General features: G+C 42.6%; 1 protein-coding gene across 9 annotated transcripts in view; it reads left to right on the forward strand.

Annotated features, from left to right (window-relative positions):
• Window positions 1-16,817, forward strand: part of CADPS (calcium dependent secretion activator) — a 352,734-nt gene that overhangs the window by 279,029 nt on the left and 56,888 nt on the right. For all 9 annotated transcript variants that reach the window (XM_082209239.1, XM_082209246.1, XM_082209238.1 and 6 more), the window contains 4 exons: window positions 1,185-1,340; window positions 3,509-3,656; window positions 14,648-14,722; window positions 16,496-16,579. In XM_082209239.1, the coding sequence (XP_082065365.1) occupies window positions 1,185-1,340; window positions 3,509-3,656; window positions 14,648-14,722; window positions 16,496-16,579 (463 nt within the window). The remainder of the gene's footprint in view (window positions 1-1,184; window positions 1,341-3,508; window positions 3,657-14,647; window positions 14,723-16,495; window positions 16,580-16,817) is intronic.

The following is a 16,817-nucleotide window of genomic DNA, read 5'->3' on the forward strand; positions in this document are numbered from 1 at the left end:
GAATATAGTCTTCACCCTGCAGTAGCCATGTGTGCATTTAGCTATATCTTCCCTTCTGTAGCATTAACTCAATGCAGCTGGCATCTGTCACAATGGAAACACCCATCCTTATTTGTTTCTATAGACGATATCAGCATGACCTGGTAATGCATGGTGTGTAAATACAAATTATTGTGTTAGCATTAGTGGTATGCGAGGAGTCGGGTGCGCTTCTTCAAGTTCCCTTGGTCATAATCAATGTGGAGAGAGGGATGAGAGAGAGAAGGAGAGAGGTGCATAAATTTCTCAGCATGAAGCACAATCTGAAGCTCGTATCTTATCCTGTAAGTAGAGGCATTAGGCATAATTGTAGCTAAAGAGAAGTCTAAATCAGCTGGACTGGCTGGTCCCATCTGTATGGAAGATCTGGGTAAGAGAACCTGCGCTTTATTGAACCTGCACAGAATTGTAAAGGCATTGCAAAAAGCAAAAGGAAACTTACAGAAGTCTGGTCAGATATATTTATTTCTCTTTCTGAAAAAGAGAAAGGAAATTTGGGGAGGGGGGAGTCCCAAACGAAAAAGAGGTAGAGAAATCAACAAAGCCAAAGTTTTCTGAGATATGTAAAAGGATGTCTCATTGTGAATTATTCAATTGCCTTACCCTGATTTGTTTCCAGCTGTTCAAAAAGTGTGTCCTCGCTCACCACTTGTTAGCACTGTTCTTGTTTTCTCCTGAAACCCTTGGGGATGGGGGAAGGAGAACGAAGAGAATGAAGCTTGCAATGCGGGAAGTGCATGAAACCGGAGAATAACCACATACGTTTGTGTACTGCGGTTATTATCAACCAGAGATTTGCCTTCACGTTGTATAGCCTTCAGTTCAATAACTACATACCCTAATGTGATTATTGAAACAGGCTGTTTTTTTGTTTTTATGCCATATGCACTGTTTCCAGATAAACGTTCGTTACCCTCTTCTGTCTGATCTGGAAAGACTTGTAACAGCTAGGTAGATTAGAAGAAGAAGAAAATGTATAGTGTAAAACCCTGATGATGGAGATTCTCCCTGGCATTGTTCTGTGTCTCCAATCACTGTTACGCCCCCGTTACGTGTGCAAGAACGATCTCCACATTAGGTTTCCAGAGCCAGAGAGCAGGCTGTAACCTCTCCTGTCATTCTTATTTTTCCTTTTCTCCTGTCAGCAATGGATCAGGAACGTCAGAAGATCTGTTTTGGAAATTGGATGCCTTACAGACCTTCATCAGGGATTTACACTGGCCTGAGGAAGAGTTTGGGAAACACCTAGAACAGCGCTTAAAGCTTATGGCTAGTGATATGATTGAGTCCTGTGTGAAGAGGTAAGTGGAAACCAGTGGCGTAGCACGGGTTGCCAGCGTCTGGGGCCACGCGGAGGTGGTGGGAGGGAGGGGAAACGATAGGGAGTGTGCATGAGCATTCAGCTTCCTAACGGCATCCGCATCACCCAGGAGATCGTTGTCTGGAGAAGTCACTTCCTGGTGCACATGGAGAAGCTGTATTCAACAGAGCCCAGCGACGAAACTGCGCAGCTGTATTGAGGCAACACCGGGTGTTGAAATTTTGTGCCCCTAACGATTTTGTGCCCAGGGCAGCCACCTCTGTACCCCCTCCCATGCTTCACCACTGATGGAAGAAGAGTTTGAATTTGATATCCCGCTTTATCACTACCCAAAGGAGTCTCAAAGCGGCTAACATTCTCCTTTCCCTTCCTCCCCCACAACAAACACTCTGTGAGATGAGTGGGGCTGAGAGTCTTCAAAGAAGTGTGACTGGCCCAAGGTCACCCAGCAGCTGCACGTGGAGAAGCGGAGACGCGAACCCGGTTCACCAGATTACGAGTCCACTGCTCTTAACCACTGCACCACACTGGCTCTCAGTGGAAGCACTGGTGGAAGCAACTAGTGTCCACATAGCGTGCATCTAAGTTTTGAAATCACATCCAATTGCTTCTGCGCAATTGTGCAATTCTGCTTCTGCAATTGGGGCAATGCATGCTGGAAATGACTTCCCAAAAAATTAAGTACTTGATGAGCAGCTTCTGTGAGAGTTTTAAGTAAGCCTTAGCAGGGGTTCCTCAATGAGAAGTTCAGTAATGGCAAGCAGCCTTCTCAAATCAAACAAGAGTAGTCGTTCAGGGCAGAACTACATACTTGGGGCTGCTGCCAAAAAATGTTGGTGGCATTCTTCATTCTCTCCCTCTTTCTTGCCCCCACCCCCCCAAAATTAGCTGGTTCAACTGATCATATGACATGTCATCATGCTATGCTATGGTGAGCCAGTGGGATGTAGTGGTTAGAGTGCTGGTCTAAGAGATGGCAGGTCGAGGTCTAAATGCCTTCTCAGACATGAATCTCACTCTGTGTTTGTGACCTTGGGCCAGTCACTGTTTTTCCTGTGAGGATGAAATGGAGAGTGGTGAGAACCTTGAACTCCTTGGAAGAAAGATAGGATAGAAATGTTGTAATAGTAGTAATGATGCTGATGAAGAAGAAGATGGTTTTCCCCACCCAAATCCACATCATTGGCTGTTGTTGGAATAGGTTGGGTAAATCGCATAATGAGAAGAGAAGAAATAAACCTGGGGCTCCTGTTTTGCAATAGAACCTGAAGAGGTGTTGTATATTTACTTGTCAAAGAATCAACTTATAGCAGTTTATGTGACAATTCAGAAGAGTTCAGGCAAACGAGTCACATTATGACAAAATGAAAATGCAACAATTCAGTATTTTGGTGGAGTTAATCAATTAACAGGTTTGTATAATCAGTGCTGAGTAATGAACACCCATATGATTTCCTATACTGCTGTGAGTTTTCTGTTTGGTTCCTGGTATACTTCAGTTATAAATTAGTTTGCAACCTGCAAAGATAAACTTTTGTAGCTTTGGCAAATCACTAAAGAAATAAGCTAAAAAGTGTGAGTTGCCATTCATGAACATTTTTCTTTTACATTCCAAAACGTGTTGGGCTAGGAATATTGGAGAATTCAGCTGAAAATGGAAACAGGAGCAGAAACTGATGAGCTTCGCTTATCTGTTCCATGTCCGTAGTAGAAATCAGTTGTCATGGACTGGCTGGATGCAGAGAAGTGGTGGGAGGTACAAGCCAAGGAACCCTTAAGGAACCCCCAGATGAAGAAGGCTCAGAATCAGAGGGCTGGTGGTGGGACGACAATGGGTGGTTAGAGAGAGAAGGAGTAGACTGGGAGGAGGAGGTGTTAGGAGCAGAAGAGGCAACAGGATTTAGTGAGCAGGAAGAGGCTGTGGCAGACAGCAATGCAGACTCAGAAGTGAGAGGGGTCAAGAGGCTGAGTGAGGCAGGCTGTAGGGTCTCCTTCTCCTGCTGTGACCAGCTCCCCTTCCCACTGGTCTCCCAGAACACACAGGAAAATGAAGACTTCGGAGTATTGTATTGCTCAGTCAAATTAGCAGCTTCAGTATCTTAACTTTTAAAATGTTCCTTTTATTTTATTTTTTATTACTTTTTACAGAACCAGGATTGCGTTTGAAGTAAAGCTGCAAAAAACAAGCCGGTCAACAGATTTCAGAGTCCCTCAGTCAATATGCACCATGTTTAATGTTATGGTTGATGCCAAAGCTCAGTCAACAAAACTTTGCAGTATGGAAATGGGCCAAGAGGTAAAACTTATATATATATTTATAAATGTTTAAAGGGGGGAAAATCTGCATCTTATATTCTGCTGGTTTCAGAAACATTCTAACAGTTGTGGATTTAGTTTTCCATATATAGACTATGCAGATGAAAATGCAGGGTCACTCCGTCAAACAAATCCCCATATTGAATATGGACACTCAGAACCCCTGTCACTTAGAAGTGACTGTTGGCAAGGATTGTGATGTGCACAAGGTACCTTTAAAGCCTATTTATGCATGACAGTGTTTTATATTGAGTCATTAACTCCACCTTGGAACCAGACATACGTTTGCCCCAACGTCTTGATTTTTACATGCAACTACCAGATTGCAAAGGCATGATTATTTTGACCAACAGGCAAAGAAAACCCAATGAGAAACAAAGCAACCTGAGCAAAAGGACTTAAGGGGAAATAAATTGCCTGATCCTATGTAAAATGCAGTCCAGCCTGATTGGACTTTTCTAAAACCTACATTTATACTACTTCCGGGTCCTTAATGACTCAAAGGTTCCAAACTGGTCCAGTTTTATCATCTGCTGGTCTAATGTGTTTTACTTCTCAAAGACATTATCACAACTTGAACATTTCCACATGTGATGTTGTGAAGTAGAAAGACATGCTGAATTGGGCTCAATGAAATGCATAATCATAATCCTCTTTTGTTTGGAAGGCTTGAAACACTGTTCAACATTTTTCTCATCTCTGTTTATGACCAGTTCAGACACAGGGCTTGGATTCTCGTATCTCATTTTCAGTAGTGCATACAACAACAACTCCTCATGTTCAGAATCTATGTCACATGGGTTATTCTAGCTTTTTTATTTTCTTGAAATATTTATCTCATTCTGATACTTACAAAATAAAGCACCAATCCAAATGGATTCATGGGGAGATTAGACTGAGTACAGTGAGCATTGGAGCAGGTCCTTTGGTCCTCATTTTCTTTTGTTTGTTTGGTATGCTATTTGTTCTTTTAGATGCTCCTCTTTTTATATAATCCCAGGATGCAACCTTACTGTTGTGAGCACTAAAGGCTTCCCTCACCCAAGTCAAAGCATATACTTAAATGAACTCCCACCACTCCTGGTCTGAAATTAGCCCAGAACCACAGAATTTGCCTTGCATCTTCTGTCTTGGTGCAGCCTTTTCGTTGCACTTTTTCAAAACAAACTCAGGAAGACAGTCGTAGTGAAGCTGCTGCAGCTCAATTATTTCTACGCCATAATTCCTTGTTGTTTTGATCCATTATGATCTATAGGAACGTCTGCTAGAGGTTTCTGGCAACTGGCCTGAAGTGACACTTCTAAACTCTTCCAATAGTCAAGTTTGTAAAGAGCCCCAGCGTTCAGTGTTCCTGGCTTAAGCCTAGTATCTCTTTACAAATACAGCTTTCCAGCACCTCTAATAATAACACTATTAGTTGAAATAAATTCTAGGCCTTACACAAATGCCAAGGCTGGGAGTAAGCGTAGGCTGCGCTCCTATGCACATTTACCTGGGAGTAAGTCCCGTTGAACTAAACAGGACTTACTTCTGAGCAGATATGCATAGGTTTGTTCTACCAGCTACCTGTACATGTGATGGTGAGAAATTTGATTCTTTGGGGTTTTAATTTGCCATTTCTCCGTTGTATCAGTTTCATTTCCCATCAGGTATAGCATAGGTAAAAGGTGCTTGCCAGCCTCAGTTACCCCTGTCCAACTCCCATTTTACTTGATTTGTCACTCGCATTGTTCTTGCAAATCCATGACCCATCATGGTTGATAACAAGCAGCAATTCAGTTGCACAAAGAATCAGCCTTTAATATGTCTTAGGCAAATCCACATGTGCCTCTTTGAGAAAGTATTGATACTGTGGTACACAGACTGCATAGCGATTGTGTGAAGTAGCGGTTGCTCTGGTATGACGTTTTTAACAAATAGCTGAACTAATAGACCTGCAAATCAGATGTGAGTTATCTGTGCATAAGTTACTGTTTAGGACTGCAGGATTACATACACCCCGCCTTCTCCCCTCCAAGTCTTTTGTTTTCTCTTTTATTCATTTTAATGAATTCCTACCTCATCCCAGTGTCTCATGTCATCTCATTTCTCTTTGCTTTTCTCCTGTTTCTCTCAGAAATGTATAACTGCTAATATATAAAGTGATTGACTAATAAGGACTGCAGTATGGCAAGGGATATTTATGCCAACGACACTAAATTAACCATTTTATCCATCTCTTTTCTCAAACAAAGTAGGGGTGTATTTGATTCAACCTTCCATGTGGCCAAACCCAACCCAGTTCCAAAGGTATAACGTTATTGACAGTTGCTGCATTCTTAGTCTCCTGCCAGCCACAGCCCAGAAGGGTTTGCTGGCGGGATGCTTTGCTATTCCCCAGGCTAACTGAGCTCTTGGTTGTTGAACCAAAGGTGCTCCCAGAGCCACAGCAGCCAGCAGCAACTTGAGCCACAATGCTTCCTTCCTGGCAAGCGCATTGCTGATGCTTATGGGGAGGGTGAAGGGGTGAGGCGGTGGGGGTGTCTGTACAGTGCGGACATACCAGTGGGAGCATCAGATGGGTTCTGCCAGTGCATCTGCACTGCACCAACCCCCACACCACCTCACCGTTCCCCCTCTTAAGTGACACACCTGCCAGGGAACCAAGCAACCTGCTTCTGACAGTAGCCCTAGGACATAATCTTGCCCCTCCCTTCCAGTAGAATTCCTCCGTGTGTTTGCTGTCCTCATTTTCTCCCCACATCCTTAGCAATTGATAAAAGGCCTTTCCTCTTAATCAATCATGGAACTCATCTAAGTCAATTGCACACATAGGAACAGTCAATTTGCAGCAACCTCCCACTCCACCACATGTAATGGAACTAGCAGGAACTATACTTCTATCATCCCACCCAATCCAATCCCAGTAACAACTCCATTTGAACTGATATTTAGGGAGCTTCCAGGCCAATTGTTTATTGATCACTCAGAGTACAATGTTGCTATAAATGATGCTTTACCAGGCATTCATCCTGGTATGTTCATGTGAAGGCTATACAACTTTGCCAACGTTTTCCAGCGTAGTTTTCCATCAGTTTTCTTATCAAACTTTTTATGGTTAGAAAAGACATGGGATAATTGCACCAGAAAATTCAGGATAACCACCAAACGTTATTATTATTATTTATTAGATTTTGAATAAGATATTCATCATAAGATCTTAAGGTGGTTCGCAGAATAAAATACATGATAGAAACAAGTAAATCAAACCAGCAAAACAATAAACAACCCATCTTGAGTTGACAGCCTGAGTTTCCTCCTTTAGAGTATCCACAATTCCTTCCTTTGGATAAAAGGAGACCTATATAAGGTCCACTGAATCCTACTGAGCCTCCAAATGTTGCCATTATTTCTCTTAATTTTTTTTAATGATCAGATATGGAAAAATTTGAGGCATTTTAGGGAGTGCATTCTGTTGAACATATACACCCATATTCTCCCTGTGTCCTTATATTCAAAGGCAGCTGTTCAGACATTTGGCAGACATAATTTACCACCTTAAATATTTATATTTCTTCTGAATATTTAATGTATTGACAGGAATAACTTGTGTATCAAATATTTCTTGGTGGGTCTGGTATGTTTTTCTTCTCCGAGGTCAGATGGTCGCTAATAGAAATGCAGCATACACACAATCTGTTGGCGGTGTCATAATGAAACATGCCTCTCACAAGCGCACCCAATGTCAGCCTAGTAAAGTGACTATAGATGGACTGAATTCATCTGCTTATAAAGCAGGCCAAAGTATCTCACTAGTTTAGCTGAATTAGCATCCCACTCCTGCAGAGCACTTTGGAGGACCTGGGTGCTTCAAAGCTTCCTAGGGTGGATTTTTCCCCACACTGATTCAATGGGTCAGCATGACAGGAGCACCAAATCCATGCCTTTCTCTGCCGAAAGAGTTCCAGTGCTGCCATACAGGTGGGACCACAAAAGGAAGAGGCACCTGAGAGCCGTTATTCCCCTCACACACCTACAATTCCCAGGGAGGAGTTAACAATCCTTCTTGCCAAGGGACTCTGGGAACTGGAGCTCTCTGAGGGGAACAACTCTCAGTGCCCTTAACAAACTACAGCCCCCAGAATTCTTTGAGGGAAGCCATGGCTGTTTAAAATGGTATCAGCAATGCTTTAAATGTATGGTGCAGATGGGCCCATAGTTTAGTCCTGAGCTGGTATAAGGTATGTTCTCATGTTCTTCCCATCTTCTCCACTCTGAACTAAGCACTGTGGATCTAGTGGCAATTCTGTGGCAATCATTGTTGTTGTTGTTGTTGTTGTTTATTAGGACTCCACCCATCTGACTGGGTGTTGACCTTTAAATCCCTAAATGGCCTTGGCCCAGTATACCTGAAGGAGCGTCTCCACCCCCATCATTCTGCCCCGACACTGAGGTCCAGCGCCAAGGGTCTTCTGGCGGTTCCCTCACTGCGAGAAGCCAAGTGGAACACCCTCCCATCAGATGTCAAAGAGATAAACAACTACCTGATGTTTAGAAGACATCTGAAGGCAGCCCTGTTTAGGGAAGTTTTTAATGACTGATGTTTTAATGTATTTTTAATCTCTGTTGGAAGCCCTCCAGATGGGCGGGGTACAAATAATTTATTATTATTATTATTATTATTATTATTATTATTATTATTATTATTATAGCAGCTTCCAACAGAATGTAAAAATACAATGAAACATCAAATATTAAAAACTTCCCAATACAAGGCTGCCTTCAGATGACTCCAGAAAGTTGTGTACTTGTTTATCATTTTGACATCTGATGACAGGATGTTCTACAGGGTGGGACCCACTACTGAGCAGGCCTTCTGGCTGGTTCCCTGTAACTTCAAATCTCACACTGAGGGAACCACCAGAAGGCCTTCAGAGCTGGACCTCAGTGTCTGGGCTAAACGATGGAAATAGAGACATTCCTTCAGGTATACAGAGCCAATGCCATTTAAAGGTCAACACTGGGAGCCAATGTAGATCTTTTAGAACCAGTGAGATATGGTCCCTGTGGCCACTCCCAGTCACCAGTCTGGCAGTCATATCCTAGATTAGTTGTAGTTTCCAAGTCACCTTCAAAGGTAGCCCCGTGTAGAGCACATTGCAGTAGTCTAAGCAGGATGATAACCAGAGCATGTACCACTCTGGCAAGACAGTGTGCAGGCAGGTCGATGGAATGGGTAGACAGCTGCCCTGGACACAGAATTGACCTGCACCTCCATGGACAACTTTGAGTCCAAGATGACCTCAAGGCTGCACACCTAACCTGCACTCTAGGAGGGCTGGTACATATCCGACCCTTTTTTTGCTTGCGGTAGCTCCCTGCCCCCACAACAACAAGCTGATTCACCACCATGTTCATTTCAAATGGGAATAGCAACTTTGAAGCCACCATTCAATCTACATGGAGAAGGGCTGATCTATAGCATGCAGGGTAAAATGGCAGCTTCTGCTGATGGCAAATAAATCAGAGGACACTTAGCTGCAAGCAGGAACCTGCTTTAGTCAAACTGAAGAGGGCCACAGAACTTCTGTGCAGTGAGACCTGGAACGGGCACCCACAGAGCGCCCATCATTCCAATGTCTGCCAGAAGTAGGATTACCCACCAACATCCTCCCCATACATCACATCATCCACACCATGGAGTTTCATAATTAGAGAGTTGACAGGATGCCCTGCATTGCAGCTATCGGCAGTAAATGGGTAGCTTTAAAACAGCTCCATGAGCCAAAAGGCATATTGTTGGTGTAAATTTTACTTTACTCCTCTGATCTTTTTTATTACAACCTGATGTAAGGAACTATGGATATGGTATGAAGATACAGGAGACTACTGCCTTGCTGAAGCTAAGCAGGTTTGGGACTGGTCAGTTGCCTGGATGGGTAACTCTTGCCTTTGAACCACACTGCTTTGGCTTCTGTAAGGGGAGCACAGAATAATATAAATGTCAGAAAGTAAGTAAATAGGAAGAACTTCCTAACAGTGTGAATTGTTCAGTAATGGAACAGGCCTCCTGAAAAGACAGCGGACTCACCATCACTAAGCAGAGGTTGGATGATACTGTATTACCAGATTTCTTGGTAAGGGTGCCTCCAACTTTATGATTCTATGATTCACATTCCCTGAGATCCAGCGCCAAGGGTCTTCTGGATGTTCCCTCATTACGAGAAGTGAGGTTACAGGGAACCAGAGGGCCTTCTTGGTAGTGGCGCCCGCCCTGTAGAACGCCCTCCCATCAGCTGTCAAGGAAATAAGCAGCTATCCTATTTTTAAAAGACATCTGAAGGCAGCCCTGTTTAGGGAAGTATTTAATATTTAATTCTGTATTGTTTTTAACATTCAGTCGGGAGCCGCCGAGAGTGACTGGGGAAACTCAGCCAGATGGGTGGGGTATAAATTATTATTATTATTATTATTATTATTATTATTATTATTATCCTCTATTTAGCCCTGCGGGTTCAAAATAGGGAACAGGTTTAGGGGAACAATGTAGTGCTTCTTTGAGTCAGTGCCCCTAGTGTTGGATTCCTATAGGTGAAGGGCCCTGTCGGTCTCTAAAATATACAATCCTCCCAGCGCTTCCACCAGCGCAAGCTTTGTTTGTGCCAATGGAGCTTGCCCTGGCGAAGCGGTTTGAGGATCAGACAGCTAGTCTGCAATCTTTCTGGCTGCATTCTAGTGCTGCTGTTGCTGCTGCTGCCGTTGTTGTTCTCATTTGCGTTGTAAAGGAGATTTTAATTGAAAACATATTTGTCAATACATTTCACACTGTATTATTTTGCACACACCTAGCCATCCTTTTAGTTAAATCTCATAATTTATCCAATGAAGATGAACACTTAGCAAGAGAACTGTCACCCGCCCTCACCTCCAACAAACAAACATCCTTGATTAAAACAATATGATAATGTGGCAAATTAAGCATGTCTTTTGGACTTGTATGCGAAGCCCAGATTTTTTAAAGAGAGAGGGGGGGAAAAATCAGTCAAGAGAATCTTTTTATTTTAAATTCCATGCATTGCCACCATATCCCGTGGGCCGCATTTTCAAAAGCATCGATGCACTTTAGGGGAATGTCCAGCTTGCACGTTCACTACCTTTGGTGTACCTCCGCTCAGCCTAACATGCTTGTAAGGGTCCCATTTTCTGTGCATGCATCAGAGCCAGAGCGTGCCAGGTTTGGGCATGTCCTGCATTGTGCATCTCTTGGTGCTTTTCAAAATGAGGTCCAAGCCAACATAGTTTTCACTGGTGTGCATGGTGTGCATTTGCAAGCTTTGTTTGTCCTGTGCTTAGTGGGTAGCACGTGTACATATATATGTCACGGGGTCACGTCCTCCAGGGAACGCCCGTTGCTGTTTTCCGCGTCCAGGGAGTTGTTCTGTTCGGCACGTTCTTCATGATGTAGCATGCTACTCCTCAGCAGCGCTGCCTGCATCCCACCATCCAGAGTAAATATCTGCAAAAGTGGCTGTGGCTGCTGGAGAAAAGAGGGATTCTGCACGCAAAGGAATATATTTTTAGCAGGTGGAGAAGCGGGAGCGGTGGAGGGTTTGCGCAAAGCACCTAGTCCCTTGGGAAGAGGGTGTCTTTTGGGTAGCCTGGCAACATGGCCCCCAGCAAACTAGAGGAGAGGGCCACTGGCTTCTGCTTCCTTACCTGCATCGCCTTTCCCCAGTCCCCTTTTCGCCTGTGCAAACACAGAGCTGCCCATAGTGCCCAGCCTTCCTGAGCCAGCAGCAAGTATATTTTACATCAGGCAGGGGAGGTCATTGAAGGTTAAGTCTTTACCTTCCTCACATGAGGGTCAGGGGCAGAGATAAGCACTAGGTGGGATTCTGAAACACTGCTGCTTTTCGTAATGCATCTCTTGCTGATTTTCCCTGTGCAAATTGTAAAGCACGGAGTCGGGAGATTCCACCCTCCTCCCTCCAGCATTCCTATGCCATTTCCAGTGCCTGTAAACACGTACACAATCACATGCAAACGCTGACTTGTTTGGTCCAAGTTACAAACACCTGTGCCTTTAAAACAAAAAACAACAAACCTCCCTTCCGAGGCTTAGCATGAATGTACACATGTAGCAGCACATGGGTGGTAGAATGACTGCCACTTCTACACAGTGGGTAAAAGTTCTACTGCTCTAAAACTCCCCTTATCAGAACAAGGCAGTTAGACAACATGGTGTAGCCTCATACCGGTCAAACTATTCACCAGTCTAGCCCAGAACTGTCTGACTGGCAGCGGTTGCAGAGGCATTTCCTATCACCTGTTACCCCATTCTCTCTTTAACTGGAGAGGCTTGGGATCAAGCCTTGCACTTTCTGCATGTAAAGCATGGGTTATGGTCCCTTCCCAAATATTGCCATTCAGCCCTTTTTCTGCTATACCTCTTTCTGCTACCTGCAGTGATTCGTTTATTTTTAACACAGGATACCTTCCAAAATGCACATCCTCCGTCTACAGCTTTCCAGAAGTGGAAGGGTCCATACCTCTGGGGTTAGGATTCTGCCCCCTGATTCTGCTACATATGTAGATTCGGCCTCGGGGGTCCTCTGTGGGAAAAGCTGCTACATTACGCACACACATGCACACACTTTTCATCCCTGTGAGCTAGTCCAACACAACCTGACAATGCAGTTAATGGAAGAACAACAAAACAGATATTCTACATCCCATTGGAAGTTGTAGGTGTAGTTTACATTCAGTCACAACCCAAATAAATTGACTGACATCGCAGATATGGGAATGGGTTGTTAATCAGATAGACTCTACCAAGTGAACAAAAAGGTTATTTTAGGTTGTAACATTATGACGGTTAACCTAAAATTCTGAATACGATTTAAAAAAATAATAATCTGTAATCAAAAGCCAATTCTCTTCTAATGTAAAAAACGGTGGTGGACAAAACTCACATGTGAATTCTGGGGAAATTGCCTCTTCCCAAGTGTCAGCTTCCTCATGATGATTCCGTAAACAAGGGGGTACCATCAAACTTTAGCCATCCCCAAACTGGAGTCCAGTAAGCCAAAAAAAACCACAAAAAACCAGCTGCCATGCCACTGAGCTCTACATGTATTATTATTACTATTCCTTTTTTTCCCAAATTGCAACAAAGATGATATTTCTCTGCCTCACTAGAGATGTTTCTGTGTATGTGTTCTGTGCAACAATCACTTTTCAAAAACCCGTTTTGTATTCTGCGTGTGGTTCTCTTTGGTAGCAATCTCAGGTATTTCAGTGAAAAGGGATTATACCCATTATATTTCATTTCCTTGTTGCTTATTGTTTCTGTGCATGCTGCTGCTTTTTCATGGCCCCCATTTAAAAGGTCCCATTTTTTTGAAGATTTTGTTTTTATTTATGGTTTACCTTCATATGTTCTTTTTCCTGTCTTCTGCACCTTCCTCTTTATTTCTGTCCCCAATCATCTGAAAGTTTGCTAAAGAGTGGGTAAGTGTGTCCTACATTTTCTTTTGTTTTCTTCCAAGTTCCTGTTGTAGTATGTGACTGTTCCATTGAAAGAAAGAGAAACACTGAGCAGTTCAAACTAGCGAGGAACTCTTAAATCAGTTCTGAGGGACTAGCGTCTCACACTTCTAATTGCCCCTCACACTCCTTATTCCCCAAAGCATGATTTAGTATTTATAGCAGATTTGTCTCTTTTAATGTGGTTTTTTTTCTGGTTGGATGTTAACATTTTAAAATAACATTAGCGCAAGCAAGTGGAAATAAATACAGTGACTGAGATCAGCGCTTTCAATGTTTTATTTAATGCAGGAGGGGAGGAATGTGGAAAAGAAACTTCATCATATATTAAATATTTGTTCTTGTGTGCTTTGACAAAAACAAAATAATGCCCCCCCGTAGTGTTTGCTTAGTAGTGAAAAGCCTGTTTTTTTGACAAAGTAGATGCTTGTTTTGTTAAAATTTGGCAGAAAGCTCTTGTGCCTTGCCTCGAATCACACGCTTTTGGTGATTCTCTCAGAGCTCCGTAGGACAGCAAGGTTTGATCTGGTCAGTAATTGGGTAGAGGGGCCCATCGAGTGGGTGGGTAGCAGCTCTCATCCTGTGTCAAAAGTGATGCTGAATGTTCAGTTGGTGTCAGTCTTTTCTATGAGCCGCCAGCACTAACCCTATGCCCCAGCATGGTACTAATTGAGGGGCCTTATAGTGTAGCAATTGCCATCTTTTGCATGAGTCAGAACACCCATGTCTCAATCATTTTTACACTTGGTCATAAAGGCTCCAATTCACTCAGGTGCTTAACAAGCACTTGCATTTGGAACTTTACATCCTTAGCTAATTTGTTTCGCCAAGAGTGGAGTCTAAACATTAAATTCCACTTGGCTTTCTGGAAGTGGGCGACCCTTTATACCCAATGCAGCCTGTCTGCCTAAACTCGACTCCTCTGTACGTTCCCTCTGACCAACAGCAGATTTGCTGTGCACCAGGAGACAGCTGCTATGTTGCTTTTTCAGCGTGGGCTGTGTTTCAGGAGTCGTTTAAAACCTTAAAGAATGTCAATGCCTTAATTGCAACACTTTGGATCAATCAGAACTAAGAACAGATGTAAAGCGCTCTCCTACCGCTGCCCACTTTTATCATGATTTGCATATAGCAAAAAAAAGATGCCAGATTTTGTCCTCTGCTGCATGCATTTGACTCTCATTAATGTCGGCTCAGCTGCACGCATGGAACTGAAGCTAGGATTTGACCATGATTCATGAAATCCTATCAGAGGCTTCTTGGTTAAAAAAAGAGAAGAAAAAAGAAAAACGCATTTTATCAATCCATTACTGCCCACTACACTAGAGCACGTGTCGATCAACATTTAAATATCACAGCCGATACAACAACAAACTAGACAGAAGTGTTTGTTACCAATGATTTATGCTAATAATATTTTGCCTCCATCTTCTTCCCCCTCCTTAGCACCAGTATCACTCAAAAATAGATGAACTAATTGAAGAAACCGTCAAGGAAATGATAACGCTCCTAGTTGCAAAGGTAACCTTCAGCTTCAGGTGAACCGATTCACTGTTAACATCACTCTCTCTTTTTTCTCTCTCCCTTTTTAAAACAGCATTTCCATTAAAATGTGACACATTAAGAAGTTTGGGTGGTTTGTTGTTTCTCACAGGAGAGATCATACGTCACTCAGTCTCGACAGACGGAACATTTCGTGATTGCAGTCTGTACGAAGCAACACAGGGGTGCTGAACTTACAAAGTGCAGTTCAAGACGAAGACTGCAAAGCTCTTGTTTTCTGAACTTGATCACATTATCTGGACTTATAGCCGTTCATTGCCAGTTTGCAGGGAGAGTCCTAGGACTATAACCTTACCTCTATGGGTCCCCATTCCCTCTTTCCAGGTCCTCTACTGAGCTTTCCGTCACACGCAGTTGCACTAGAGCAGAAAGCAGCTAGACTGGGTCAAACCCCAACACTTGGCCAAACGTAATTTGTTTTGGTTCCATCTTATCTCTGGGTGGTAGGTTCCAAAGTTTTTAGGAGGGTGCTTTATGTGGTTTTAATCCTTATAGTTCTTGTGGCTTTTTAAAATGTTGTGATTGTCAATCACTTTGAACTGTCAGGAAGGGTGTAATGCAAAATACAATGAACTCAGAAGCATTCTCATATATATGGCATATTGTGTGGCAATGTCAGCCATTTATCAATAGTACTGCTTCATCTAGTTTTCCATTTCCAGACTAAAAAGCATCTTGCAACACAGACTTCTGCCTGTGATCCTTGTAACACTTTGTATAAATGTTTTAAATAAATTAAATAAATGCACCATGCTTGCATTTATTTTAACTTCAATTAGGCAAACCAGGGGAGGACTATAAGGATCACAAAATAATTACAAGGACCTGTAGAACATATGGGACAACGCGTGCCATTCTGGGTCTCCATCAAGGACCTACCAGCTGTTCTCCATTTGGTATTACTCTCGAGGAGTAACATATTTCTTGCACCTTATGCTTGGGAGTTGCACTCTCATTAGCTTCTGCAATATACGGCACCAACATAACTGCCTTTCTCTACACAGAATGACCAATATAGCAGGCAGAGAGCAGCTGAAAGAGCTTTAATGAACATGTGATATACACACACACAACACAAAGGAGCTTCGCTTTATTTTTATTTTTTTGCTTTTGATCAACAAACATTGTAAATGCAAGGGAATCTCAGAAGAGGGATTTTCTTCCTTGTGCATAATTTTGTTGCCAAAACAGAAAACCAAATTAGAAACCTCCTAAACATTTGAAGATGAAATTGTTTTAGGCGGAAGCAAGAAAGGATTAAACATTTTCATTGATATGCTTGTCCTTTGAAAGCAACTGCTTTCCAGTTACTTATATTATTATTAATAATAGCTAATAAGCTTGGTGATGCCAAAAGAAAAATAAGTCAGTGGCTATACTTGATTCTCTTTATTAATGTATTCCATGACACCATGCTAATGTAGGACAAATGTTTAGTTATAGACAATATCAGCTCTTTACTCCAGAATAGTCAGCTAGATTACCCCACACACATACAACTTGACTTTTCTTAATCTTCAATGACTTTCCTCCCTGCTAATTAGAGGATAGAGTTCTTTATCTCGTCATTGAAGTGTCATATCTCTACAAGCAATCTACGTAGCTAGAAGCTGGTTGATACACTTTGAAATCCCTTTTTACTCCGATGGACTTAATACTGATTTGCTCAGTTGCAATCAGGGTGATTTGATTATTCTTACAACTGAAGTATATGTCCTTTTGTTCCTCCAGTTTGTCACAATTCTGGAAGGAGTCTTGGCCAAACTATCCAGATACGACGAAGGGACGTTGTTTTCTTCTTTCCTGTCATTTACTGTAAGTTGCCTTCTTCATCCAACCACCCAATTGTCCCTGCTTTTTGCTCCTTGCACTTTTCAATTCAATGTTCATAGTTTAAAAGTAGTTTTTTTTCATGGACTGAAGGATGGTTCTGGTTAAAACCACAAGGAAACATCTTGCATGGTCTGAAGTTATCTGATACCAACCGCCTTGCTGAAGCTCAGCAGGTATGGGATTGGTCCGTGTTCCAGTGGAAAAGCAATTCCTGGGAACT

The sequence above is a fragment of the Podarcis vaucheri genome (genome assembly GCF_965113315.1).
Source record: "Podarcis vaucheri genome assembly, chromosome: 2".
NCBI lineage: Eukaryota > Metazoa > Chordata > Lepidosauria > Squamata > Lacertidae > Podarcis > Podarcis vaucheri.